Source organism: Myotis yumanensis, unplaced genomic scaffold, assembly GCF_028538775.1.
Source record: "Myotis yumanensis isolate MYYU_CA2020_CCGP unplaced genomic scaffold, mMyoYum1.0.hap1 SCAF_9, whole genome shotgun sequence".
NCBI lineage: Eukaryota > Metazoa > Chordata > Mammalia > Chiroptera > Vespertilionidae > Myotis > Myotis yumanensis.
In genome coordinates, this window is record NW_027223760.1 from 71,277,114 (window position 1) to 71,299,797 (window position 22,684).

The 22,684-nt window shown below is 41.3% G+C and overlaps 1 protein-coding gene across 3 annotated transcripts in view; it reads left to right on the top strand.

Moving 5' to 3' along the window:
• Positions 1-22,451, top strand: part of LHFPL3 (LHFPL tetraspan subfamily member 3) — a 479,961-nt gene extending 457,510 nt beyond the window's left edge. For all 3 annotated transcript variants that reach the window (XM_070425186.1, XM_070425187.1, XM_070425185.1), the window contains one exon: positions 20,210-22,451. Coding sequence is in view for 1 of the 3 variants with exons in the window: in XM_070425185.1 (XP_070281286.1) it covers positions 20,210-20,238 (29 nt within the window). In the remaining 2 variants the exon portion in view is untranslated. The remainder of the gene's footprint in view (positions 1-20,209) is intronic.
• Positions 22,452-22,684: the final 233 nt, after the last annotated feature.

Below are 22,684 nucleotides of genomic sequence, written 5' to 3' on the forward strand. Positions count from 1 at the left end.
TTCAGAGCTAGATTGGGATTTAATCTTGTTTCTAATCCTTCTACCACCATCCCACAGACACATACACACACACACATACACACACACACACACACACAATGACCTTTTTCTCACACCTCCTCTGCAACCATACTCAACCTTTCTCCTTGGCACTATCTCCCTTAGCTACTGTGACCCCGGACTCTCCTGGTTCCCATCCTATATCTTTGATCCCCCTTCACTGCCTTCTGTAGCTTCTCTTCCCCTTCCAAATTTCTGACCTTTGTCATCTCTCCTCTATTATCTCTCTTCTCTATATTATCCACTTCAATTATTTTACCTCTCACCTCCCCCAAATGTCCATGACTTTTGAATCTAAATCTTCAGTCTATATTTTTCACCCAAGCTCCATTTCCAAATTCCTATTTGCATGATAGACATAACTGCCCTATTAGCACCTCAAATCAGCAGACCTCAGGGCTTTATCCTCAACCCTGTCCTGTTTGACATTCTCGACAATGACTTATATAGGGATACAAGATTATCAAATTTGTGATGCATTGTATAGTTGGAAAATAAATGAATCCCAAAGACATTTGCAGGTTAAATATAGCAGGATGAAATTTAACAAAGGTCAATGCAAGAAACTGACCATGGTTCTAAAAACTCAACCACACAATCAGAGAGGTCGTAAATCAGGAGATATTGAGAGGAAAGACACAAGGAATTTAGTTAAGTGACAAGGTTATTGGGCAGAAATATTGTGAAAAAAGCTAATGGAATCTTAGGCTGTCAAGATAAAATATCTAGAGTAAAGAAGGAGTTCCTCAGTTTACCGTTGTTTGATTGAGGCGTACAGTGCTGATTTTAGCTCTTGGAACCACAGTCAAAGCAAGGCTATAGGAAACTTGGTGGGCATTGAAAAAAGAACAGTTGGGACCATGAATGTATCTAAAATGGGTCCTAAGGTCTATCCAGAAGAAGAGAAACTGGACAGGCTCTTTGTAGCTCCATATAATACAGCACCAGTAGGAGGCACTAGAAGACAATGATTCAACCCAGGCCAATGAAGAACTATCCAACTCTGAACTGCAGATCAGGGAAAGGACTTTTGGGGAGATAATGTAACCAGGGGAGATTCCCAAATTCAGTGGAGATGGAGATGGAAATTCCAGCCTCCTCTCTTCTAATCTCTGCCACCACCAGGATCCTTGATTATGTGCCTAGAACTCACTACATAACATATTAAAGTTAAAAAGCCAATGTTCATTCTTACTAGTATAGCCATGGGGGTGCTATGAAACATGGCAAGTCCTCCCTTTAAAGTCAGGAACAGAGAAGATGCCTCTACCACCACTACCATTAAGCATTTTGCTGGAGGTCCTAATGTAGTATCAAAAATACTTCACCCAGTCCTAGCCAGTTTGGCTCGGTGGATAGAGCATCGGCCTGTGGACTGAAAGGTCCCAGGTTCGATTCCCGTCAAAGGCATGTACCTTGGTTGCGGGCACATCACCAGTGGGGGGTGTGCGGGAGGCAGCTGATCGATGTTTCTCTCTTATCAATGTTTCTAACTCTCTGTCTCTCTCCCTTCCTCTCTGTAGAAGGTCAATAAAATATATTTTTTAAAAAAAAATACTTCACCCATCTAAGAGAACATAAGATGGATAGAAAGGGCATGAGACTGATCTGGGTTTGATACCTAGCTCTATAACTTACAATGTATATGACCTTGGGAAATTACTTAACCATATCTTTTTCTCATCTACAAAATGAGCAACCTCATCTACCTCAAGGAGTTTTTATGAGGGTTGTGCCTCTGGGGGCACAACCAAACCCCAAGAGGAACCAGGTTGTGCCCTCAATCAGGGTAATGTAGGAGAGGTTAGTGAAGCAACTATTGACAAAGGTGTGGGTAGGACTAAGGAGACCCAGTAGGGATGATGAAACCGCCCTAGGTTAGCAACAGAGGGAGCCTTTACCTAAGAGAATGATTACCAAAAGTTGGAGAGAAATGTGAGTGTAGGTGTAGCTGTCTCTGTAGCTGGCTGTGGGAGAGGCCACATCACAGGACCTGTGGCCTTCAGTAGAATACTGCCATTGGACCTATAGCCTGTCAAGAGAGAAAATACCCCACCAGTCTCCTGCCGATCTGCGATCAGCTGAAGCCATAGGGCAAAATAGCCTCATTGATGCAGTTTAAAGGTCAGCCCCCTGGGGCATAGAAGTGGGTAGAGAAGGATGGAGAATGGATCTGGAAGGACAATGGGAAAACATCAACCAAAGTTGATGTTTATAAACTTTAGTCTTTTTCCTCGGTCCTCCCAGTTGCATTTTTTCCTCAACAAGCAATGCTGAGCTGTAAATTGGAAATTTTTTAGCCACTCTTTTACCTTTTCAAAGAGCTTCAATTCAAAGGGTATTTATTGTTTTACATGATCCCCGTAGCACTTTATTAGGTAAACTGGGCCAATGGTATTATACTGAGGCTTAAGAGATTAAATGACTTTTCCAAGATCACAGAGGGTCCAAGGCTATAACCCAGATTCATTAGGTTTGTGAGATGTCCCAGAAATAGCGATGCTAAAAAGGTTATTTGAAGATGAACCCTTTGAGTAAACTAATGGGTCGCAAGCATTGTCATCATCCAGGCACAAAGTTGCATCTCCACAAAAATGATCTGATTCCACTTATAATAAAGACTATATGGTGTGTATAGTATAAATGCACATATGTAATTTATAAGAAAGGACATATATACAAAAATACCTATATTATTAATAAAAGAGAAAGAGAAAATCAGAACCAGTGAATGGAGCTCAATTCAAATATGCTAATTAAAAAGGTACTCGAGTGGCCGTGGCTGAGCATCGAATTAGATTCTGAGCTTCTTGGCAGAAGTTACACAATTCTTCATTATTGGGAAAGAAGCAACATACTATTTTCTCAGAGGAAAAAAAGGAAATGTTATGGGAAGGGGGGGAACACTCTATAATAGGTTTCTTGTGGAGGAAGCTCCCTTGTATGTAAGACACTGAGTGACATAATGGACAGTGTCCTTGATAACAGTTTTATAACTAATAAAAATGAGAGTTTTCCATGGTTGTTTCTTGAAATGCGGGCATAACATTGGAGTACCTCTCCATGAAGGTCATTCTAGGAGGAGTTAAGATAACGGTCCAGGCATAAAGTTCCTGGTGTTCTAACAGTGTCACAGGTGGACCTGAGAGGACCTGAGGGAAGAGGAGAGAGTCCTTCCCTTTGAGACCATCTCCCTGAGTAGCATGTCTGTCAGGCAGGCTTTGGATTGGCAGGTACCTGGAGGTTGTTCTCTCCATCAAGGCCCGCAGTGAGTGCTAGGGTCAGACGCTGCTGACTGCGGAAAGGGAATTCTTGGACTTTGAGGACTAGATCAGCAGGCGGAAGGGCTGGGCTGACAATCGATCTTGACAGCATTGTGACTTGCATTCATGGTGCCGCCAGTTCCTGACAAGCAGCTGGATAGAACTCGGTCAGGCACGTGACCAGGCACTGCCTCCCCTGTCGTCTTCCAGCGATTTGTTTTCAACTATCAAGGAGTGAAAGATCGGGAACTGGGGTAGAAAATACTCTCCCAGTTTCACTCCTTCGAGCTTAAACCTCAAATACAACTTCCCCAAAATGCCACACAGTCTGCCAGCCAGAAGAACCTGCTCCTCACCTTTTGTGAGAGTTACAGACCAGTACTGGTTAGAATCCCCTACCCCTGAACTTGAATGCAGGTGAAATGAGATGAAAGTGGGCTTCAGGGGTGGACTTGAAAGGAACTAATGTAGGAACTACCACCTATTGCCACCTCCAGGTGCCAGGCAAGTTAAAACACAACCTCTGTCTTCCCTGTTTGCCTTTCAGGTAGGTGATAATCTGCATTTTATTTCTCAGATTAGACAATGCGGTTCTGAGATGACATGCAATTGGCCACGGTCACACATTGATAGAGCTGCATTTGATCCTAGCTTTCTCTGACTCATGCAGGGCTCACCGGCGCTCAAGACAGTGGAAGGCTTGATGCTTTGGCCTCTGTGATTTGGAGGTCATGGCTCCCTGGCTGCCAGTGTAGGAACTGGTGGTCTTGCCTGAGTCCCATGTCCCTGACTGGGTACCGGATACAACTGCCCAGAGCTCAAAATGGAACAGATGTGGACCCGCCACACCCTGGGGCCAGCTTTTCAAGGAGCTTTATCCATGTCTCTCATTGGCCCTCACAACAACCAGATAGATAAAACTCATTACAGGAGAGTCAAAGTGGTAAACCTGTCACACACACACACATGCACGCACGCACGCGCACACACATGCACATGCACACACACACCCCTGGCCTGGATCAGAGCTGGGACAAGAGCCCAGCTGTGTGGAGTGCCCAGGCCCAGGAGAACATGTGTGGGAAGATGTTGTGTAGCTGAGAAATTGGGTGTCTGTCAGCGACCATATGCTCTCTCGGATGTAGACAGTGTAGCCCAATTACACAGAGCTGGAGCGATGCTTTGTTAGGTGCCCTGCATATCTGACTTAGTGGGTTTTTTCTAATTAGATCCCTGACCGATTCCCACCCCCCACCCACCATCCCCACCCCAAAAAGAAATTAACGATAGAAACGGTTCTGTGTTATTGATTCCAGATTATATTTTGTGTTGTTTTCCTTGACCTCCATTTGACTTATCTCTCTTCATCTCAAAATCCTATAAAGTGAACAATGCAGAAATGATGGGTAGAGGTTGATCTTCTGGTTGGAAACATTTCGATTTCTTCTTATGGGTGTATTGAATTTCATTCTGGCCGAACAGAATGGCCTCTCCTGCCTCCATTTTTAAAGAGCGAATAAAGCAACAAAGTTAACACCTCTGTTTGTTTCAGTGACATCAAAGGCTATCTGAAATACAAGTGCTGGTGTTTAGGGTCTTATATAGCCCCTCTTCTGTTGGGATCTGCTTGGCAAAAGTCCTGAGTTGCCTGAGGGTGGCTTGTGGTCAGGATGGCAGAGTACAGCCAGCAAGGCAACTGACATTTACTGAATGCTTACTGCATGCCTGGCACTTGCCTTCGATTACCATCATTTAGTTCTATCACAACGCTAAGGATAGGATTCATTGTCCTCATTGGCGAGGTGACAGCACAGACTACTCACAGAGTGAGCCACTGGCTGGGTCAGGATTTAAAACCATTTCTCTCTGATTAAAAAGCCCATTTTCTCCTCCTTCTACCATGTTCCTCACTCCATTTCATCCCTGGGAGAATCAGGCACCGAACTCCATAAAATTGGGATCAGTCATTCATGATAGGCAAGCAGCCCTGCAGAGGAAGACTCTCATATTTTACTGAGCAGGTATCATCCTGATGCAGACATATGAATTTCTTGGGCGGGAAAAATATCGCCATTTTTTTAACTTAGGGTTATGCTTAGTTTTAGCCTGATTCTTTTTCCCACAGTCCCGTCTTCATCTTTCTTCCCAACCTTTATCATTCTCCTTCTCACCTCCAAAACCATTTCTCAACTTCCCTTTTTCCCTCTCAGCTGATTTCTTGCCCAGTCAAGAAGTGGTGGGTGGGGTGTCATTTAGCTAATTATTCACCTAACATGTATTGAATCACCTACTACTTGCCAAGGAGAGATAGACAAGAAAAGCAGTGGTGAAGTACTGGTTGCTCCTGGAACACAGAGGAAGTAGTTGAGCAGGCCTCAGGGGTCAGGAAAGCTTCCCAGAATAGTTTCCTCACCCAGGATAACCACCCTGGCACCAACAGAATCCTATACAAACAAAACAACTGGCCAGTGTGGCTCAGTTGGTTGGGCGTGCAGTGATTCCCGGTCAGGGCACTGCCTGGGTTGCAGGATCCATGGTAGGGGAGCACCAATCAATGTGTCACTCACATCGACGTTTCTCTCCCTTCCTCTCTCTCTCTAAAATCAGTTTAAAAAAACAAGTCTCACCATCACTCTTCGAATGTGCTTATGTTCATTCAAGAGAGGTCATGATCACAGACTCTGGAGCTGCCAAACTGCCTCTGGTAAAATCCTAGGTCCACCAGCTGCTAACTCTAGGGCCTTGGACAGGTTATACATCCTCTCCACACTGCCCCTTCTCCATCCATAAAATGGGGATAATAATAGTGCCTACCTCTTGGATGTGTATGTTCATAAAGTACCTAGATCACTGCCTGGCACAAAGTTAGCACCATATAACTGTTAGCTGTTATTCTTCTTCTTCTTCACTTAGTAACAAATGTTTGTGGAACCCCCTCTGTGTAAAAGATCAGTGCAGGAGACAGCACTGAATACCAAGAAGCAACATAGGCCAGTAGCTAAGAGCATGGAGCTTGGTGTCAAGTGCAAATCCCACCTCTGACACTTACCAACCTTGTGACCACAAGCAAGTTACCTGTGCTCTCCGAGCCCACTTGCACTTGTAAAAATGAGAATAGTGAGACCTGTCTCACAGTGAAAATAATAGGAGGCTCTTGGCACAGCGCCTGTGTCAGGCGTGGCAAGGGCAGATCCGTGGTAACGCTGATGTTATTGCCAGTGCTGTCACAGGTCCACGAAACAGACTCCATGGAGCTTTCAGCTTTCAGCTTATGTATTGAGGAAAGACGCTCTGGGCAGTTTTCTCGCGGACTCTGACTTCCTCCAGATGCCCAGCCGAGGCAGATCCAAACAAACTGCAGTGTAGGATCTGGGTGTCTGGAGAACCCGAAGTCTACCTGTGTGAACAAGGTACAGCATCCTCAAACACCTTCCAAAGAGAAGAAAGGGTCTCAACTGTGAGGTCTTTTCCTCACCTCAGTGAGGAAGAGGCAGGCACTCTGCTGACAGAGTGGATGTATCTGTCCTGAAAGGTCCCAGGTCTCCAGTTCAATGTGGAACTGGAGCAGATAACAGCCCTTGACTGAGCGTCAGCCCGATCGGCCCCAAATAGTTGACCAGGGGGTTTTGACCCCTTTGTTAGCCGGCACGGGCTGAAGCAGTGGGCTGCTTAACATTTTCAAAAGAAGATAAAGTGTGTGGGTGTGTAATTGTCAGTTACATGTTTTGGTTTTCAACTCATCTTCCTCAAAGGAATGTGTCAAATATGTGGTTATTAAGATTATTTTAAAAGAAAAACAGTGGCAGACAATCCTACTGAGGAAAAAAAATGAAACCATATGTCAATTTTTTAAATCCTGATTTTTAACAATATATGAATGTGCTCATACACTCTCACACATACATTTTACTTACTTTTCTGTATATTTCCAAAGGGATTTCAGATACTAACAGCAAAGTGCCTTTGCACACTGTTTGCCTTCACAGAGCAGATCTCAGAATAGGATGCAAGGCCCCTGGCAAGACACTTAGTTATACCCATTTTACAAGCCTAGTCCTGGTTGTCCTCAGAATGTAAAATCTAAGTGCTTTTGTGGGGACAATGGGAGGGGAGGAGGATGGGTGAGCAGTTAAGCCAGAATTTGGAGATTCCCAATGGAAACTGGCCCAGGGTCTTCCCTCACTAATGTGAACACTGATGCTGAGGAGCAGGAGGTGAGCCAGGAAAAGTGATAGGACCCCATAGAAATGCCATCCAGATGTAGCTGGCAGCTGCTCTAATCTCATTGCTCTAATTCTCTTTATTATTAGAATATTCAAAATATTAACCTCACTCTGGATATTACTAAATTAATTTGGACAAATCACAATTGATGCCAATTAACTGTACTGAAGAGCATTTCCTCTTAATACTGCAATTCACAATTGCACATAATTGCAATCTAATTTATTTGCTTTAATTAATATTTGACTTATATAAAAAGAGATGGGAGAAATTTTTCAAGAGTGTCTGCCTGCTGCCCAGCTGGTATGGCTCAGTGGTTGAGTATCAACCAATGAACCAGGTGGTCACGGTCAATTCCCAGTCAGGGCACATGCCCAGGTTGTGGGCTCGATCCACAGTAGGAGGTGTGCAGAAGGCAGCCCATCAATGATTCTCTCTCATCATTGATGTTTCTATCTCTCTCTCCCTCTCCCTTCCTCTCCGAAATCAATAAAAATATATAATAAAAAAACAACTTAAGAGTGTCTTTCTGCTGACAACATTTTAGTGCCTAAAAGGAAGCCGTTTTACACTAAGGTAATTCTTTCTTAAGTTCAAATGAGTTGGGTTTCAAGAGGCTCTCAGAGTCACAGTATAAACATGTTAATTCAGGGCCATTCATTGCCCCTAATCCCACATTAAAACCTTGTAGTTTAATGGTTCTTGCAGAGGATAATTTTACATGAATTCTCATCTGTTTATAAGGTGAAGTGCTCATTACCCATATACAGGGCAGGCCCAGGCACAATGGTGCAGTCAAAATTTGTCTCTGATGCTCTTCCATGGTCCTTTCTTTGACTCCCTTGTCAGTGCCTCCTGCAAATGCACCCCCAGATCATCACACTGTGGGTCGCCCTCCCTCGAGCCCACCAGACCTAAGCCAGCTCTGCATTCCCTGGCCTGAGTCCTTCCAAATTGACTATTCCTGAGTCCTGGCAAGTCATGAGAACCCATCTGGGGGAATTGACTCATGGTAAAATATCAACTGACTGATAATAGCCCTCAGATGATCCCAGATAATATAGCTCATTTTAACCTAGACCTTCAAAGCCTTATGCATGGTTAATGGTGATGGAAATGTTGCCTGTAAGTAGCGATGGAGATTTTTTTTTCAGACCTCAAAAAGCCTTTAAGAATTCTTTAAATTACATGATAAATAAAAACATCAAACTCCATACCCACAATAAAGAGAGACAGGAGGATCCCCAGTTTAGTCAGCTACTGATTCAATATTTTTCTTCTAATCTTTGATGTTGAAAGTATTACATATGTCCCCTTTTTTTCCTCCGTTGATCCCCTCCAGCCCACCCCCATAGCCTGCCCCAGGCCCTCACCTCCCCACTATCTGCAACCATGGGTTATGCTTATATGCATACAAGGTATTTGGTTGGTTACCTCCCACCCACTCACCCTCCCTCCCTCACCTTCCCTCCGAGATTCTGTAGTCTATTCCAAGGCTCCATGGCTCTGGATCCACTCCATTCATCAGTTTATTTTGTTAATTAAATTCCACATATGAGTGAAATCATGTGATACTTGTCTTTCTCTGACTGACTTATTTCACTTAGCTTGATACTCTCCAGGTCCCTCCATGCTGTCTCAAAGGGTAAGAGATTCTTCTTTTTTATTGCTGCATAGTATTCCATGGTGTAAATGTACCACAGCTTTTCTACCCACTCATCTACTGGTGGGCACTTGGGCTGTTTCCAGATCTTAGCTATTGTAAATTGTGTTGCTGTGAACATAGGGGTGCATACATTCTTTCTGATTGGTGTTTCGGTCAATCTTTATTTCAAATATTTACCCATCGTCACTGTGTGTCCCACAGGCATCAAAGGCTAGAGATAGAGGAACACACTCTATAGTTACAAAACTTTCCCCTTCCCATTCTCCCTGGAATCATTTGTTTTAACATTTGGGGAACACTGGATTCAAAAAATCTTTCTTAGACAATCCACAGAATGAGAAAAATATTTGCAAATTATATACCTGATAAGGGACTTATTTCCAAAATATATAAAGAACTCTTAAAACTCAACAGTAGCCGAAACCAGTTTGGCTGAGTGGATAGAGCGTTGGCCTGCGGACTGAAAGGTCCCAGGTTCGATTCCGGTCAAGGGCATGTACCTGGGTTGTGGGCACATCCCCAGTAGGAGATGTGCAAGAGGCAGCTGATCGATGTTTCTCTCTCATCAATGTTCCTAACTCTCTGTCTCTCTCCCTTCCTCTCTGTAAAAAATCAATAAAATATATTTAAACAAAAAAACAAAAAAAAACTCAACAATAAAAGACAAGTGACCCATTTTAAAAATAGGCAAAAAAGTTGTTTTTTATTAGAAAAAATATTTCTGCTTCTCTCATACATTTTAATGTTCAGGAAACAGTCTTGCATATGTGTCTGAAATACTGTACTGTCTGTCACACAGTTTAAAGACAAAGACCATAAGTAAAGCTGATCAGCTGTCCAGAGTTCATATGGGATCTTGTTTCCTAAATTTACATTAATTTCTGAAAGTCAGAAATGTCATCTCCAAAAAAATATAAATAATCATTTTTGCCCTGGCCACTGTTGCTCAGTGGGTAGGGCATCGGTCCGAGCATCAAAGGGTCATGGTCCCGGTCAATGGCACCTGCCTGGGTTGCAGGTTAGATCCCTATGTCCCAGTCGGGATGCATGTGGGAGGCAACCAATTGATGTGTCTCTCTCACATCAATATTTCTCTCTCAAAAAGATAGAATTACCATATAACCCAGCAATTCTACTCCTAGGTATATACTCAAGAGAAATGAAAATATATCTCCACACAAAAACTTACACAAAAAAATGTTTAGAGCAGCATTATCCATAATAGCCAAAGGATGGAAACAACTCAAATAACTATCAGCTAAAGAATGAATTTTTAAAATGTGGTATACCCATACAACGGCAATAAAAAGGAATGAAGCGCTGATTCATGCTACAACATGGATGAACCTTGAAAAGATTGTGTCAACTAAAAGACGCTAGTCAAAAAGGGCCACATCTTGCAAGGCTTCATTTATATGAAATGTCATGAGTAGGCAAGTCCAGAGAGACAGAATGTAAATTAGTATTTCCAGGAGGGGAGACTAGAGAAGTTTGGGTTTTTATGGTGATGAAAATATTCTGGTAGCACAACTCTATTAATATGCTAAAAATCCATGAATTTTACACTATTTTATAGTAATCAAATTACATCTCAAGAATACTATTATGTTATTTAAATGTTTCTCTCCCATAGATTATTGCATCATAAATCTTCAAGATGGGGTTATGGTTTGTGTTGTGTTTAGAGTAACTAATTGCCTTCATTTCCTGGGACTGAAGGCGTTCCTGAACACACAACTCTCAGTGGTAAAACCAGGAAAATCCTAGGCAGACCATTGGGGACATACTTATACAAATAAACCATTCAATGTTTATCACAACTTTAGGCATCCTATATTTTTACTTGCTAAATCTGGCAACTCCAATTTTACCAAGATGACCCAGTTCACCTAAATCAAGTTGAAGCAGAGAATTAAGATTGAAAAGCAAAGAGGGACCACAGGAGTTTGAAATTAGGAAAAAGAGCTCCTTATGCCTTTTATAACCATGGCCAAAACTATGGCAAGATAGTTTTCCGGAAATCTCTTTTCGCAACCTTCTGACTCAAGTTCTCTCATTCCCCAGGTCTGTAGCAAAGGGTTCATTTCCAGGACTCCAAAAAAAAGATATTAATACATGGCGACATTAGATACTGTGTTTTCTCAAAGGTATTTCATCTTGGATGAAGCTTAGATTGAGCCTCCTCCTGGCAGCTGAGTGCATGATGAATTGTATTACAGTAAGACTATTTTTAGCCCGCTAGTTCTTCGGCAGACAGGCCGTTAAAAATAGAAGCAGACCTAGTAAAGAATCAGGGAGCTTTTCCTTGCTGATTACTGAAAATGAAGCTGGTTCTCTGAGCCTAAATGATTGGAGGGAAGGTGGGTGCAGCTGTGATCTAACAGGTTTAAAAGCTGTGGTTTGTACTTGGGAAATCGGTGTGTCATGTGTCACTGAGGCAGAAGATGAGGGGCACAGCTCCAACTCGCGTTCCCTGGAGATAGATACTGGGAGTAAAGGACTTGTGTGTTTTATCTGGGAAGAGGCGCGGTGTTTTAAGAATCATTTGAGTATGTATCTGTCATCAGAAGCTGACAGTTCCTCCATTGTTCTCCCTGTGGTTTCTCAAGCGCACCAGGTTAGCAGCCACCAGGGGGCACTCCAATTTCTTTGGAGAGCCAAATTTTTTCAGCTTAAACTATATAGGTAGGTACATTGTTATTAACTTAATTAGGGTACTCCTAAGCTGGCCTTTGCTAAAAACGTCCTCAATCTGATTCAGGTACGTTCGCTGAGGTCCACCCCTTCCAACTCTCCCATCCACACTCGTCTTGTATACTTGTTTCGTCCATCTCCTTTCCGAAAACCAACTTCTGTGCATGGGCCACGAAGTTTCAATCGCACTGTCCGTGCGCGCCCGCATGTGGTATTTTGTGGAAGAGCCACACTCAAGGAGCCAAAGAGCCGCATGTGGCTCGCGAGCCACGGTTTGTCGACCACTGGGCTAAGTAGTCACCAGGCCGTTAGACCTGCTCATCTTTTTAATTTGTTCTCCATCCCTCTCTTCCCCCCATTTCAGCTCCCTATGGATCTCAAGGAAAAAATTGTCCAAAAGCCCTGCTCCATAGCTCCTGGCTTGATATTCACATGTAGGGGCTGAAATTAAGCCCCTAAATTGACTGTGTTTGTCCCTTTAGAATGAACAGTCAGTCCCTCCTCCTCTGTGGGATCTAAACACTTGCCTGATAAAACCTTTGTGCCAGAGCTGGAATAAGCTGCTAGCAGGAAGGAAAGGAATTCAGGCCAGAGGCTACAGAAGGAACAACAGGGAAGCCAGGCTCTGCCAAAACACCTTCAGCAGCCAACCGGGTTTAGGTTGAGGACCGGACCGCCTTTGTGTTTTGTTCTTTAGTCTGTTTGTTTACCTGACATCCAGGTTGAATGTGGCTCCCAAGAAGGCCTATGGGGTTGCTGCTGGTGCTTCTCTGCCTCTCAGGGGGATGAGAACAGACGGGCTGTGGTGCCCAGAAGGTCACCAGCAGTACCCCTGTTTGCCTCACGCCCTGCCTGCTGAGGACCAGAGGAGGTGATCACTGAATGTTTGTTTGATTTTCTTTTAATGTCCAATGCTACATCATTCCTATTTGTCACATGGCTACTGAGACACCTATTGCAGCTGTCAGGACAAATCTGTTCAGCCTTCCTGCTAATCTGGGTGCCTTGCCTTCTTGCATCCCAACTTTCCTCTCGTATGAGTGACATCCAATTGCTAAATTTGGAATGGTCCCTGAATTGGCATTGTCTTGTATGGACCAAGAGCAATTCCCCTGTATCATGGTTAAAATCATCAAAGCCAAGTTGGAGGTTGGGAAACCTGTCTAAGAACCAGTCATCTGTTCCGTATCTGTGGAGGAATGTCCTATTACTGTGAACAAGCAACGGACAAAAAAAGCAATGGTGTGTGCTCTGGGGAAGCATCTTTCAGCCCTCCTATCTGTGACAGCCACCAAAGGCAACAATGGTGAAGAGGAGAGAGATGGTGTAGACAAGCTGATGGGAAACACCTTTTGGGACTTTGCTCACAGTGACTTAGCCCCTGCCCTGCTCTGCCTTGATTCTAGGATCCATTGAATCACCTTGAACACAAGTTAATCCAAATTTAAGAAGAAGAAATTGGAAGTTATTGTTTTTCATTGTTATGACTTCTTCTAGTCCTTATGAAACTGTTCATCTTTTGCAATATTTTGCTTGTCAGTCTCACTTTTCAGTGTTTATTCGTTCAACTAAAGTGTATGGTGTGATGTATTAAGGAATGCATTGAGTATCTGTGCAGGTGGCAAAAGGTATGCTTAGAAATACCCACAGGGATATCCCTTTGGTGTGCTCAGTCTTCAGACTATCTCCTAATCACAATCGCAGAAATACAAACACAAATCCATGAAGATGTTGACGATGGTAGAATGTTTAATTTCATTTTCTTTCCAAGGCACTTAATTTTTCAAAATGATGATAGCACATTTCTTCTAATTATTAAACTAATGCATGCTCATTTCACTGGGAAAGAAGAGGGAAAAAAATCAATCAATCAAGTAATACAGAAAGTGACATTCTAAATCTGTTATTCAGAGTTCAATTGCATATTATGAGGTAGATCCATCCATGTTTTTTCTTTTTTTAAAAATATATTTTATTGATTTTTTTACAGAAAGGAAGGGAGAGAGGGATAGAGAGTTAGAAACATCGATGAGAGAGAAACATCGATCAGCTGCCTCCTGCACACCTCTCACTGGGGATGTGCCTGCAACCAAAGTACATGCCCTTGACTAGAATCGAACCCGGGACCCCTCAGTCCGCAGGCCGACGCTGTATCCACTGAGCCAAACCGATCAGGGCTATCCATGTTTTTTCTATGTACATATGAATATATATCATTTTTAATAATGGGATCACACTCTACATGCTATTTAATAACCTGCTTTTTTCATTTACTGTGTCATGGATGCCACTCATTTTATACAGATCCACATTCATTTTAAGTGGCTGTATGAAATTTCTTTATTCAATTTCTTAATTGAGGCATTTAGGTTGCTATTATCATCATCACAGAGAAACCTTAAAATCCCAGCAAATAGGTTTATGGGGAACTAGGACCACAGCTGATTTCTAAGCTTTCCAGAAATGTCCTTACTGGGTTCATGATTTGACTGATGTATGACCACATCCATAAAACAACAATCTTCCCCCAGCGTTAAGTCTGTTGGCACCTTACCTTCTTTTTCCAGCCAAAGGCTTTTCTCAAATGAAATTGTATTTCCAGCACTTGGATGTCATCCTTGGTGCCTACAAAACCCTGGAGAGTTATTTGAAGTGTGTATTCCAAATAAGCAATAAGAAGAAGAAAAAAAAACAGAAAATAACAAGTGGTGAAGAGATGTGAAGAAATCTGAACCTTGTGCACTGTTAGTGTTAGTATAAAAATGGTGCAATAGAAAACATTATGGACATTTTCCTCAAAAAAATTAAAAATGAAACTACTATATGATCCAGCAATTCCACTTCTGGATATCTATCCCAAAGAATGAAAGCAGGGTCTCAAAGAGATATCTGCACACCTATGTTCATAACAGCACTACTCACAACAGCTAAGAGGTAGAAGCAACCTAAAGTGTCCATTGATAGATGACTGGATAAATATAATGTTATAGCCATTCAATGGAATATTATTCAGTCTGAAAAGAAAAGAATCTTGTTACGTGCTACATGAATGAACTTTGAGTATGTTATATGCTAAGTGAAATATGCCAGTCACAAAAAGACACTGTATGATTCCACATATAGGAGCTATCTAAAGTCATCAAATTCATAGAAAGAGAAAGCAAAATGGGCGGGGGGGGGGGGGGTACTAAGGGATGAAGGAGGGGGGAAGGAGGAGTGTTGTTTAGTGGCTGTAGAGTTTCACACTTGCAAGATGGAAAAGTTCTAGAGATCGGTTCCACAACAATGTACATATACTTACCACTACTGAACTGAACACTTAAAAATGGTGAAGATCAGCTTAGCCAACGTTGCTCAGTGGTTGAGCCCCCTAAACAACAAATCAAACAGAAAGAGCATCGACCTATGAACCAGGAGGTCTCGGTTTAATTCCAGTTCAGGGCACATGCCTGGGTTGCGGCGGGCTCAATCCCCAATGGTGGCATGCAGGAGGCAGCCAATCAATGACTCTCTCTCATCATTGATGTTTCTGTCTCTCCATCTCCCTTCCTCTCTGAAATCAATACAAGTGTATATTTTTTAAAATGGTTAAGATGGTAAATCTTACTGTATGTGATTTTTACCACAATAAAAAATAAACTGCCTATACGCTTAGCACCCAGGTAGGGAACACAGATCCTACTTGTCAATGGGAAGAATGGAAAAGAATCATGCAGCCATTTTTAACCTGCCACGCCCACTGCAGGACACATCATGTCTAAAGCACCTGAGGATGTAGATGGTGGGATATTATTTCCAAGGCACTGTATTCAATCTCCCAGAGATAAAGGGTGTCAGAAGGCCCTGTGAGAGGTGGTTGCAGTCTGAAACAAAAGAATAGGATAAAATGACTAAGCCTATACAGCCAATGAGGGGGGAAAATGGCCTGGAATTCTTCCTATACTCATTTTTTAATTTTTTTTTTCAATTACAGTTTACATTCAGTATTTTTTTGTATTGGTTTCAGGTGTACAGCATAGACAATCATATGCTTCACAAAGCGTTGCCCTCAATATTGCCAGTACCCACCTGACACCATACATAGTTAATACAATATTATTGACCATATTTTCTATGCTGTACCCGTGGCTATTTTGTGCATACTAATATGTACTTCTCAATTTCTTTACCGTTTTCGCCCAGTCTCCCAATCCCTCTCCCCAGTGGCAACTATCAGTCTGTTCTCTGTATCTATGAGTCTGTTTCTGTTTTGTTTGTTCATTTATATTATTCTTTAGATTACACAAATAAGTGAAATCATGTGGTATTTGTCTTTCTCTGACTTATTTATTTTACTTCCACAACAAAGATCTTGTAAGCCATTCTGCTAAAAGTCTGATATTCCCACCAAATACTTTTTCCACTGAGACCATACCTGCCTCCCAGCTATCATGACCTTGGGGACTCCAGGCCCTAACTGAATAGGTCAGATAGAAACAACCAGCAGAAGCTGACCCAGGAGACCTTTCAGAGTCTGTGAACACATAGAAAATTCAACAACAAACCATTTACATAGTCAAGACAAGGTGGCCATTATAAATGCTGCTCTCATGCACAGTGGTTCAAATGACAGCTTCAAAGGGATTTGCAAAGATCCCCATGGAATTGGAACATAGGCAAGTCAGAGCCCATGACGTGTTACAAGGACAAACCTGATTGAACAAAGATCTAAAGCATCACCAAATGACTTTTTATCCCGTCCTGCTCTGTACAAACATGGAAGAATATGACATCTTTTAAATTGCCTCCCCTGAATGATGCAATATCCATGGTGCATGGGAAATGTTAAGCTAATTTGGGGGCGGGGGGTATGGGGGGGGGCGGGGGGCACAGAGGAGCAGAATGTTTTACAAAGCGAAGATCACAGTGTAACCACACTAATGCTCCCACTAGATTCTCAAACTGCCTTTGTGTCTCGTAGTCATTAGACTGGAGGAGTAATGGCAACATCTGCAGAGGAAAACCCTGCCTTTTGTCTTCTTTCACCTACTGGTTTCACTTGAAGGGCTAGTCTTTTCCAAGCCTTCAGCGGTTCTCAACCTGTGGGTCGCGACCCCTTTGGCGGTAGAACGACCCTTTCACAGGGGTCGCCTAAGACCATCCTGCATATCAGATATTTACATGACGATTCATAACAGTAGCAACATTACAGTTATGAAGTAGCAACGAAAATAATTTTATGGTTGGGTCACAACATGAGGAACTGTATTTAAAGGGCCAGAAGGTTGAGAACCACTGCTTCAGGTGGAGAATTCCTCATTGTGCATGCCATTTAAGTAATTGTAGCGGCATTCTAATTTTACTCCCCACAGCAAAGTGTTTTCCTGAGATTGTGTGGGGAGTGTTTGTGTTCTGATCACTGCTGGAACAAATATGCTGGTTATTTTTAGCCAGCCTTGGTCTGCAGAATTCTCACATACCTTGGAACTCCTATTGCATAGTGGTGTCATGCACTAGGAAACAAAAAAACCACAGTGGTAGCAGTGTCTATGTAACTCAAACTCAATCAAACATTCCTAGGAGGCTTTATGATGAGCAGCCTGTGTGCACCAGCAGGACTGGGACCAGGATGAGGCCAATGAGGTACCGAGACAAAGTGTTCCCCCTGATATTTCTAAGAAGGCACTCACCCTACATTTGCACAACCCTGACAGTGAGCACCTTAAATCTTGTACCCTGGAGCCTCCTGACCTCACCCAATCCAGGCCTGGTTCACTGACTTCACTCTCTTTTTTTTCCATTCACTCCTCAACTTCCTGCCCAAGACTGACATGATGTGTGGGCAGTATAGTCCCAATGTTAACAATTGAATAATGAAGAGAGCTTTAAGAAGGAAGGGTTGCCCTAGCTGGTTTGGCGCAGTGGATAGAGCGTTGGCCTTCGGACTAAAGGGTCCCAGGTTTAATTCCGGTCAAGGTCACATGCCCCAGGAGCGTGCAGGAGGCAGCCTATCAATAATTCTCTCTCATTGTTGATGTTTCTCTCTCTCGCTCTTCCTTCCTGTCTGAAATAAATAAAAATATTAAAAAGAAAAGAAGAAGAAGGAAAGGTTGAGGATATCCAGTCAAGATGGCAGTGTAGGTAAACTCGGTACTTGCATCCTCCCACAACCACATCAAAATTACAACTAAACTACAGAACAACAATCACTCAGAACCACCTGAAATCTAGCTGAATAGAAGCCCTACAACTAGGGATTTAAAGAAGAAACCGCATTGAGACTGGTAGTGTTATCAGTGGGGAGCCCTCTTTGTCCTCACCTGTTGCTGGTGGAAGTGGTCTTCCTTTTTTTTATTATTGATTAAGTTATTATATATGTGTCCTTATCCCCACATTACCCCCCACCCCCCCCCACTCATGCCCTCACCCCCCTGTTGTCTGTGTCCATTGGTTAGGCCAGCGGTTCTCAACCTGTGGGTCGTGACCCCTTTGGGGGTCGAACGACCCTTTCACAGGGGTTGCCTAAGACCATTGGAAAACACATATATAATTACATATTGTTTTTGTGATTAATCACTATGCTTTAATTATGTTCAATTTGTAACAATGAAAATACATCCTGCATATCAAATATTTGCGTTACGATTCATAACAGTAGCAAAATTACAGTTATGAAGTAGCAACGAAAATAATTTTATGGTTGGGGGTCACCACAACATGAGGAACTGTATTAAAGGGTCGCGGCATTAGGAAGGTTGAGAACCACTGGGTTAGGCCTATATGCTTGCATGTAAGTCCTTTGGTTGATCACTCCCCCTTACCCCCACCCTCCCCTACCTTCCCTCTGAGGTTTGATGGTCTGATCGATGCTTCTCTGTCTCTGGATCTGTTTTTGTTTATCAGTTTATGTTGTTCATTATATTCCATAAATGAGTGAGATCATGTGATAGGAAGTGGTCTTGCAATGTCACAAGAAAAGGGATTTTCTGAGAATCACATGGGAGAATGAGGTATTATAGAAAGCTTTATTTCTTTGGAATCAAACCCTGAGTTTCCAAGGTCCCATTTCCCTTTGTCCCAGTTGGTTGGAGTATCATCCCCAATGCCAAAAGGTTCCATTCCGGTCAGGGCACAAACCCAGGCTGAGGGTTCAATCCCAGTCAGGGCACTTATGGTAAGCAACTGATCAATGTTTCTATCTATTTATCTATCTCTCTCTCTCTCTCTCCATTCCTCCCTCTCTAAAATAAAATTTAAAAATATACCCTCATGCCGAAGCCGGTTTGGCTCAGTGGACAGAGCGTCGGCCTGTGGACTGAAAGGTCCCGGGTTCGATTCCGGTCAAGGGCATGTACCTGGGTTGCGGGCACATCCCCAGTGGGAGATGTACAAGAGGTAGCTGATCGATGTTTCTCTCTCATTGATGTTTCTGACTCTCTGTCTTTCTCCCTTCCTCTCTGTGAAAAATCAATAAAATATATTTTAAAAAATAAATAAATAAAAATATACCCTCATCTGAGGATTAAAAATTTAAAAATTGAAAGAATGTAAAAGAACAAAAAATAGAACTTTATATGCAAAGATATGCATTATTGACAATAATTTTTCAAAAATGAAACTACCTACATATCTGACAATGGTGAAATAGTGAGAATGAAAGATTGATCGTGCAATGAAAAGAAATGAGAATGGAATGGAATATTATGCAGCCATTAAAAATTGATGCTGATGCTGCAGAGAGTGGAAATGTAGAAAATTGTTTTAAATATAATGTTAACAGTGTCATCTATACCATGATTCCAACTATATAAAATAAGTGCACACTTAGATAAGGAATGGAAGTAAAATCGTTGGTATCTCAATGTGATTGGATTGTGAATTATTTATCTTTATAATCATTTCTTTTCTCAATGTTATAATGTTGATTGTATGATAAATAAATGAAACTTGGAGGAAAAAGGAAAACACTCAAATGAGACATTTTTTTTATGTCAGGCAATAAATAAATAAATAAATAAATAAATAAATAAATCGGTGATGCTTGGGATCATTTCACATTCTTCCTTGCTCCTTCAAAGCAGCCTGTAATCTTCACGCAGAAGTAGGGAATACACATGTCTGGGCTAGGGAGGGAGAGGGAGGTGCTTGCTAGAACATGATACTGTTTGTTTAATGAACAGAAACCTCTTCAGTCTTCTTTGATGACAAATGCATTTGAACCATTTGTTAGTGTGGTTTTTCTGTGATAAATATGCACAAAAATCTTGCTCAGAAATGACGCTCTTTTTCTTTTCTCTTTCTCTTCCCCACCACCCACCTGCAGTTCTGCTAAGCCAATATTCTCTAGAATGAGCACAAGCTAAACAAATCGAATAACAGCTTTTGTACATCAACATCAAGAAAGAAGACACTTGGGAGAGATTGGACATGGAGATGGATATGAACAAGAGTGAAACACCCACTTTGTCAAATCAGATCAGAGATGGTAGCGATTTTCTAAAAGGAGATGTGATTATGGATTAAACACCAGCTCATAGGAAACTATCATTGTATAAGATCAGATAACATTCACCAGAAATTACATTCATAAGAAATCATATTCAGGAAATATTTCAAGAAAGAGGAATATAAACATGCTAGAATTAACATGTTAAATATATATGTACTGAGGTTTGTAAACTGTCCTTTTTTAATCAAACTGAAAACAAAAAGCTTTAATCTTTTAACATTATATTTAAAAAGGCAGTCAATCCTAAAGTATTTCTATCTCAGTAGCCAAGAGACTAATCAAGCATCATTTATTGAAGAAGCATCTTAGAAAATGCCTCTGAATATCTTCATAGGGGCCATGACCTTTGGCTCCCCCATCTCTGCTGTTCATTTATTCCACTGTGTAATTAGGAACAATCACTCAGTTAAGAGATGTAATGCTTCAGAGTTTTTACCGAGTCTGTGTTCAGTTTAATGTCTGTACGAGTTATTACTGAGAAAGTGTTTCTGACGTATACTATGACTCCATCAAGCTGTATATTACAGGAAGTACATCCGCATCACAGGTTCCCAAGAAACATAGTAAATTTCCCACCTTTCAGGTAACAGCATCAAGGAACTCTGAAAAATGTAGAAAGCTCATTTTCACCTTCGATGCTCACATATAATATAGAGGCTGCTATCAGATAAATACTTTTTCTAATTCTTCCTAGTATATCCATAAGAATTTAACATACTTTCTAAATAGGCATATGAAATATCTCCTCCTTTTTTTTCCTATTTCTTTCCCACACATGTCATGAGAAATCCATCTCCTTTCTTTCCCTTACTGACACACTCATTTTTGTTTTAAAAACAAACAAATCATTCCATTAAACCTATTTCTAAATGATAGTAAGTGGTACTAAATAAATAAATAATAATTTAATAGCCTTAGAAATAAATGAATATATACTTATACAGATCAAAGAAACTGGGTAGGAGTAAATTGCCTTTTTGTTTACTAACGTTGGTTTCAAAAATACTCAATTTTTTCAGTTGGTTGGCATCTGAAGGTAGTTACAACTGATCAGTTGTCTTCAACAATCTTTCGCTCCCAGGTTTCCCCCACCAGCACCCTCACCATGTAGCCTGCCAAGTGCAACAACAGAAAAATATTTAATAATGAAGTAGTCAATTGCTTGAGAATGATCACAAGCTAAAATGTACATGCAGGGATAATCAGTGTAAGCCAAACCATATTCTGTACCTGAGCAGAAAACATGCCTTCATCTTTAGACTCAAAATTAAGATAAAATTGGCATATGTCACTGGAGCAGCGATGGAGGATAATACAAGAAGTGATACAAATCACAATTGATTTCTCTTCTCTCTATTAGGGCCACGCCCGTATTTTTGACAAATATTTCTGGCAGTAGCCATCTTTTCACCATAAACAAGATTATGTTTCAAATGGCTAAGAGTATGTTACAAGTATGCTCCAATCAGTGAAACCCAATTCACAAAGATATGGATTTTCTAAAGAACTAAATTTAGGGAATACTTTTTATCTGTAAAGTAGCCATTCTGGGAGTTACTTTTGTTTTAACTATTAGCTCTCCAAATGCATTCAAAACACCCTACTTAATAAACCTAATTACACACAACTTTTCAAGAATTCATCTTTTATTTAAAGGGAAGTACCTCTCTATCTGCAATAAAGTAAAAGGTATTGGCTCTCTCTAACCCATGTAAATTACAGATTCCATTGGGAGTTTCTCATCACTAATAGTGGTGTTTACAAAATTGAAAAAGTGTTTTCTATCCACATGCAAATGTTTTTTTAAACTTTTTCTCCATAAAACCTAAGTGTAATTTAGCATACATACCACAGTGCTCTGAAAATCAGTCAGTGATGATGTACCATTTGTACATAGGTCATACACGTGTCAATCACTAAATGTTACGTATAAGAAGTATGTTTTTATCTTTTTTTAAAAAATAAAGTGACTCCCTTTCTCATTCTGTTCCATTGTATTGCGTCCAAAAGTTGTGTGTAATTTTTTAAGGTCCAGGAAATGTAAAGAAATTTGTTGGAATACCTGAATTTCTGTAAAAAAAAATAAAAATAAGATTTTGTTATTTTAAAGATTGCTTGGCTGCATGGCACACATTCAGTGCATTCAGTGTCTGTCTTTGTCCAGTAATCCAGGGGCAGGTGATGATTTTTTTACTGAATTTGTCATTTATTTCTTTTTTTCTTTTTCTTTTTCAATTACAATATTATATTTGTTTCAGGTGTACAATCCCCTGATTAGACATTTATATA